We start from the raw sequence: 6,575 nt of genomic DNA, 5'->3' as shown, positions 1-6,575 counted from the left end.
GAGGGAGGCGGTGTGACAGCAGCTCCGCCCCGGGCCCGCCCCGCCCAAAGGTGCGGGCATGGCCGTGGGCTGCGGGAGGATGCAGCCGCCGTGTGTCGGTGCGGAGCTCGCCTCGAGCCGCGGCCCCGTCGCCAGGGACCCCGAGCAGCAAGTGCAGCTGCGGCAGAAGCTGCGGGAGCTGCCGGCGCTGCTGCGGAGCGGACTGACGCTGAGGAGGAAGGGCTCCGCGGGCCGGGTGAGTGGCCCGCTCGGCCCGGCCGCAGGTGGCCGCGGGGCGGGGAGGAGCAGCGGGGCCCGCGCGGCCCCGGGGCAGCCGGCCCTCTTCCGGGAGGTGCTGCAGAGCCAGGCCCCTGGCAAGCCCGGCCTCTTGCTTCGCACCCCACAAAGTGGAGCCAAAAAACTCCTGCCCCGCCGTGGGCTGGGCCAGCCATGTCGTGCCCCTTTCCTTGCTGGTGGGTGCCTCATGTGCCCCTTCCTGCCAGGGGCAAGGAAGCCAGGTGGGCCGGGGCTGGGTGCCAGGCATCGGAGGCTGGCCTGTGCAGCTCGGTGGGAAGGACTGGGTTTCAAGGCAGAGCAGCTTTGTTGGTGGTTTTGCAGCATGAGTGCTAGAAGCCACGACGTGCGTGGAGGGATGTGGCAAGTTGTGGACGTGTTCTGTCACCTTGCCTGTTTCTTCCCGAAGGTGGAAAACCTGACTGAGTCCTTCAAAGGCATTTGGGAAATTATTTGGAAGTAGCAGTCTCTAGGGAGTAGGACATCTGTCTTTCCCATTCCTTAACCAGCTGTTGCCACCCATGTGACACAGATTTAGGGATGAGGTGCAGGGTGGAGGGGAGAAGGACATTGCAGTCTTCTTTGGGGACTTTGGACTGATCTTTGAAAGTGGAGAATGGTAGTTTATGCTGATGACTGCATTTTGTATATATTTTGCAACTAACTGGTTAATTGTACAAAAAATTTTAGCTTGGCAAAGTAACTGTCATGCCATAGAAAGAGCCAACCAGCTACAAAGTTAGTGCTTGAAAATATGTACCAATTTTAGCTGGTTTCTGTCCAGCTTTAATTTGAATGTGTAGCAGAGCCCTAAGAGGATCAATGTGAGGAGCTGATGCAGAATTGCTAATACACGGCAAATTCATAATGTGGCGTAATGTGTAGTAGCTTCCCAAGGTCCCTTTTCTAAGGTGGTAAAGTTGTCGTGAAATAGCATAGGGTGTGAATGTAAAGCACAGTAGCACTAAGTGTAGGCTGAAACTAAAGATATTCAGATAGGATTAAGATAGCTGTCCTGCTTTAACAGCCTATTTCTGATGAACTTGGTGTGAATATTTTTAGCGGCCTTCAGCTACTGAAGAGTGTTTGAAAGAGGATGGAGCTGGACTGTTCTCGCTGGTGGCAGATGACAGAACAAGGAGCAACAGTCTCAAGCTGCAGCAAGGGAAGTTTAGGTTAGACATTAGGAAGAATTTTCTCACTAGGAGGGTAGTAAAACACTGGAACAGGTTACCCAGAGACATGGTGGATCACCATCTTTGGAGGTTAAGACCCAGCTAGACAAAGCTTTTGCTGGGATATTCTAGTTGAGGATGTTCCTGCTTTAAGCAGGGGGTTGGATGAGATGACCTCTTCCAACCCTAATTTTCTGTGATTTTATTATTCTGTTCCAGAATAGAAGTACCTTACTGGCTTAATCCACTTCCATTCTTGGGGCTTCTCTACGCACAGATGCTCAGAAAAATTAATTCAGATTAACAAAGCTTAATGAAATAGTTAAAATGCCTTAATTCAGGGTAGTTTACTTCACTTCCAAAGTGAAAACTACCTTAACTTAAATTCTATACTTTTAGAATAAAATGCTTATAACAGGGTGTTCAATCCCCTTAAGATAGGGCAGCATGGGCGACTGGTGCCACCTTAGTCAGGGGGATATGTGCCCCCCAGCGACCTGTCTGACCATGGGTGGGGGGAGGGACCCCCAGTTGCTATCTCGCTGACTGGCGGGGAAGCGGCTGTGGTACTATATCCAGTGCTCCCACTCCCTAGTTGGTGCTTGCAGGGGGAGCTCTGGCACTCCTGCCTGCCCGATGCCTAAGTGGGGAGTGCGGCCTGTCAGGGGGTGCATGTGCACCCCCTTGCACCTCCAAGCATTGCTACTGAAGGGCAGCCAGCCCTGTTGAAGGAAGTGCAGCTGTGGAGCATTCTGCTAACTAGGGAGGGTCACTGGAAATTTAAAAACCTCCCAGGAAAAAAAGGAAAAATAGGCTCTGAGGGAATAGCTTGTTGCAAGGAGGAGCCAGTCTGTTGCACTGGAGAAGAAGCTGTGAAAGGTAGCTCTTCTAGTGTTTGGAGAAGACAAAGGATTTTGATGTGTTTTAATTGTCTTGTTAGTTCCTGAAGTTTGTTCCCTGGAAAATGAACTTCTTGAGGAATTAACTGCAGAGCTAACTGGCTTAATTGGGCCCATTCATGAGACCATAGTGAGAAGCTGCTCACAGGTCTATTAACATGACTTCTCCTCCTGAACATTTTAATAACCAGTGAAATAGCAGTATGAACACTTACATTTGGGCATGTGAGTTAACACCCCAAGGAGAACTTTGGGGGCACTTTACACCTCGTGGCTATTTTTTCACGCTATCTGCAGGTCCATATCATCTTGTCCCAAACTGTCCTCATTCAGCTCCTGCATGTGTTGTCTTGGGTAGTAGTTGCATACCATCAGAGAGTCACAGAGGTTTAGGGCTGGAAGGGACCTCATGAGATCATTGGATCCAGCCACCCTGCTCTGGGTGGGAAAGACTGCTGGGATTTCTTGAACTGCCTATCCTGGTGATAAGTGAGAATGAATGTGGTAGATGTGGAAGTCCATCCCTCAAACACCCTGATGGATACTGGATCTACAGGGAATTTCCTTGAGGCACTTGCTTTAGTGACATCCAAGTGGCCACCGAAAGGCAAGTCATGATGCTGTGCAGTAGTAGATCTCTGTTAGGATCTCTAGACTCAAGGCAAATGATAGCAGTGTCGGGAGTGGCACTATTCTTTGGAATCTCTGGGATCTAGCAGAATACTGCAAGGAGTATTCTTCACAGAATTCTTCAGGGATGGAGTTTGACAGAGTCATTGTGTGAGCTGAGAGTAAATCACCTGCAAAGATGATACTTGCACTTCTCTATGGCTAGGGAATAGCTATATATATATATATATATGGGGGTGGAGCGGGTGTCTTTTTTTGCATGTGAATTTGTGGATGGTCCAACCTCATCAGTAGAATTAGGCCAACTTTTTAAACTTAGTTTCCTGAGAAATAGCATGACCTAAACTAGTAACAAATTTGCATCTGATTCAGCAAATAATTTTGACTAGAAATTTGGGAGGAAAAACTTCTATGTATTTAATTTTGGAAATATTAAGTATTCTTTTTCAACATTTATGTAATTGAACTCTTCAGATGTTTGTTTTAAAATGTAATAAATGTCATTTTTGTTTTAAAAATGAATGCTAATGAACAGAGGTTAAATAAAATGGCTAAATAACTCACTCCCCCAAAGGAAAATAAGGCTCCAAAGTGTTAAATAACTGCAAATGGAATTGAACACTTTGGATTGACCCCACATGACATTTTTATTTAATTTTAATCAAAACCCCAATGACCGGTTTGACCTGAACTGGATTTTTATTCTAGCCAAACGCTAAGCCAAAAATATTATTTGACCAACTCTTTTTATCAGGATGGATACTAGCCAACAATGAGCCACTGCAGTCTTTGAGGCCTGAGATCTGTGTTCTTTTCCTGGCTCTCATGTTGACTTGCTTGGTAACCTCAGGAAAATAACTTTATTTTTTTCATTTGTACAACAGGGATAATGAGACATCTATGCCTTGAGAACTGTAAATAGTAAAAGCACAATATAAAGTGTTGAGGTGACTCTAGTTATTTTAACATTGTTTAGAAGTGAAGGCTAATATAATTGTTTTCTTAAGGAATGAAGTGTTAGAAAGGGAGGGAAGCATATAAAAAAAATGGCATAGATTTTGCAAATAAATGAAGTCAATCATATTTATATCCCTTAAATCTGTTAGTCTTGTCAGTACCCCATTACAGCAATGGAATATATTAAGGACTGATTTCAGACTTGGAATCTGTGACAGGAATGTCTAAGAACTTGTTTAGGATTACTTTTACTAGGTTATAAAATATTAATTCTCTCTTCAGTTCATGGGGCCAAAACACTGGGGGGGGGGAAGAAAAAGAAAAACCCTGATCTGTACAGAATCTGCATATGTAGGATTTTTCTGACTTCTTAGAGTTGTAGAATTTAGAGATACAGAAGCCTTTCCAAGTTCTTTTTTTCTAACTATTTCTGAATTGTTTCAGTGGGCCAGACAAATCTAAGCAAATGACTGATATGGACTGAATTTAGATTAATTTTGGTGGCTGTTGGAACAGATGTGTTCCTAGGGATTCCAGCTACTATAACTTCAGGGAGCACACGCTTTCCAACATTCAGACTCCAGGGGCTGAAAAGATCCCAGGCAAAGCTACCGTGCTGAGGTCTCTTAAGCTCGTTCTGGGGGTGCAGTTTAGAGATGGGTCTGTCTCCACAGTCCTGTCTTGATTTCTCTGACTTTCACATAATTTAGATGTGCCAATGCTAGGATCTTGCATGTGGGCTTTCCAATTTATAATACAGGCTCTTTTACCTGGTAATTTTGGGTAGCTCTTGGAACTCTTAACACCTATATTATCCACACATTAACACCTGAAACAAGTTTTAAGCACTCATTAGGTGGTTCAAATTTACACCACTCCAGGACAGGATTCTCTGATCCATGTTACCCAGCTCCTGTTACACTAAGGTGTAGCTACTCTAGGCTGCAACTTAGTTCAAACACTCAACCTGCCCCATCTCCCCTGCTGGAGCCCACTTCCCCCGCCCTGCCCAAACCCCAAATCCCTGCTTACTGCATCACTCCCTTTTGGCTTGTGGCTGCCTGTGCTGTTTGTTGTGGAGTAGCAGGCAGGGAGGTGTTAACCTGCCTGCCTGGCCACTGCCACTATGACTGCTTTGTGGGCCAGGCTCAGCCTGGAGAGGAGCAACAGCAGGGCAGTAGCAATAATAGGGTGAGGAGGGGAAGGCAGGCTAACACTTCCCTGCCTGCTCCCCTGGGACAGGTGCAGGCAGCCACAAGTGGGGGCAGGAAGGAGCCCTGAGGGGAAGGGGGGAGTCCTGGGAGAGGGCAGGAGGGAAGCCCAGAATTGGGGGATGGTGGTATTTTTACTTTTCAGTCCTCCAGACCCCTGCTGGCCTGAACATGTGACTACTCCAGGCTCAAGCTGCTGTTAACACCCATCAACATTTGTGCAGCTCATAGCCATAACCTGTAACAAGGACCTACAATTATGGGCTTCCCTCACTTTGAGGATTCTGTATATTCATTCCTATGCAATGACCCTTTTAATACCAAAAATTCATTATATGTGAGGTAATTTCACTCTCATGCAGTTGGTGTGGTGAGAGTCCACAGTCAGCTGCTTTCTGCAGAGCATTGCACAAGTGACACGCACCATCATATAGTTTCCTGTGTGGATCTGTGGTCCTTGCTTGTTGTCTGTGACGTGTTTCTGTAGTTGCCATCCCCATTATGGTACTATTCACCAGGACGTGTGCTTGTGTGTACTGTCTGCTATTGGTGAGTACCAAAATTGTCTTGGAAAAGTGGTAGAAGTAGGTCTGGGGGTCAGTACAGTTGAGATCTTGGAACCTATCCTTATTTGTTACATTGTTAAGTGGGTTCCCTGTATGTAAATTCAAGTCATGCGCTGTTTTCTAGCAATGCATGTACAGCATAAAGTGAGAGAAACCTGTATTCATGAGACCTTTGATAGTTGTAAGGAATGGACTTTGCTACACTACTTAAATAAACCAGTGTTATTAAAGAATAAAGTATCACTTTAAAACAAGTCTTAAATTTGGTGCTCAGTATTCCAGCTCCTTTCCCTTGGACCCCACAGGCAGAAAGCTCCCCCTTAGCTTTAGCAGTTGAAGATAGCCAAAGAAGAGAAAGGGCTGAACTCCTGCCCTTTTATAACTTTACAGCTCCTCTTTTGGGTGATAAGGGACTCCTATTAAGTGACTTTGTTGCAAAGGCAACCTCTTGGACAACCCAGTTCTCTTCAGGAGGAGTGGGTTATTGTCTGAGATGATTACATTACATTATAGCACTTTGTCAATGACACAGGGCTAACAATACCCTTTAGAAACTTTTGTCCAAGATGGAGAATAAAAGACAGTAGGATGACCAAGACCAGTTTTACAATCAAAATGGAGTTTCCAGTTTATGATTTCTTTCTGTGTCTGTCAAACTGAGCAGAAACCATAAACTGTACACAGTCCTCAAATCGCAGCACATGTGAGTACGGCACATTTTGCTGTAACAGAATTATAACTTGTGAGAGAGTGCTTATGCTAAGCAAGGCCTAGCATTAAAAACAATGCACTAAAACTCCCAGAATGCTTCAAGGAGGTTGAGGAGTCAGCGATTGACATTCTGGTAATTACTTTCTGACCCTT

The 6,575-nt window shown here is 45.6% G+C and overlaps 1 protein-coding gene across 1 annotated transcript in view; it reads left to right on the top strand.

The window, feature by feature from the left end:
• Positions 1-43: 43 nt before the first annotated feature.
• Positions 44-6,575, top strand: part of RAPGEF5 (Rap guanine nucleotide exchange factor 5) — a 256,006-nt gene continuing 249,474 nt past the window's right edge. The window contains exon 1 of the mRNA XM_019534471.1: positions 44-235. Coding sequence (XP_019390016.1) covers positions 59-235 — 177 coding nt within the window. The 5' untranslated portion in view covers positions 44-58. The remainder of the gene's footprint in view (positions 236-6,575) is intronic.

This window comes from Crocodylus porosus, unplaced genomic scaffold (assembly GCF_001723895.1).
Source record: "Crocodylus porosus isolate Cpor-Errol unplaced genomic scaffold, CroPor_comp1, whole genome shotgun sequence".
Taxonomy (NCBI): domain Eukaryota; kingdom Metazoa; phylum Chordata; order Crocodylia; family Crocodylidae; genus Crocodylus; species Crocodylus porosus.
The sequence above is the reverse complement of the archived record's forward strand: the minus strand, read 5'-3'. Positions and strand labels throughout refer to the sequence as shown.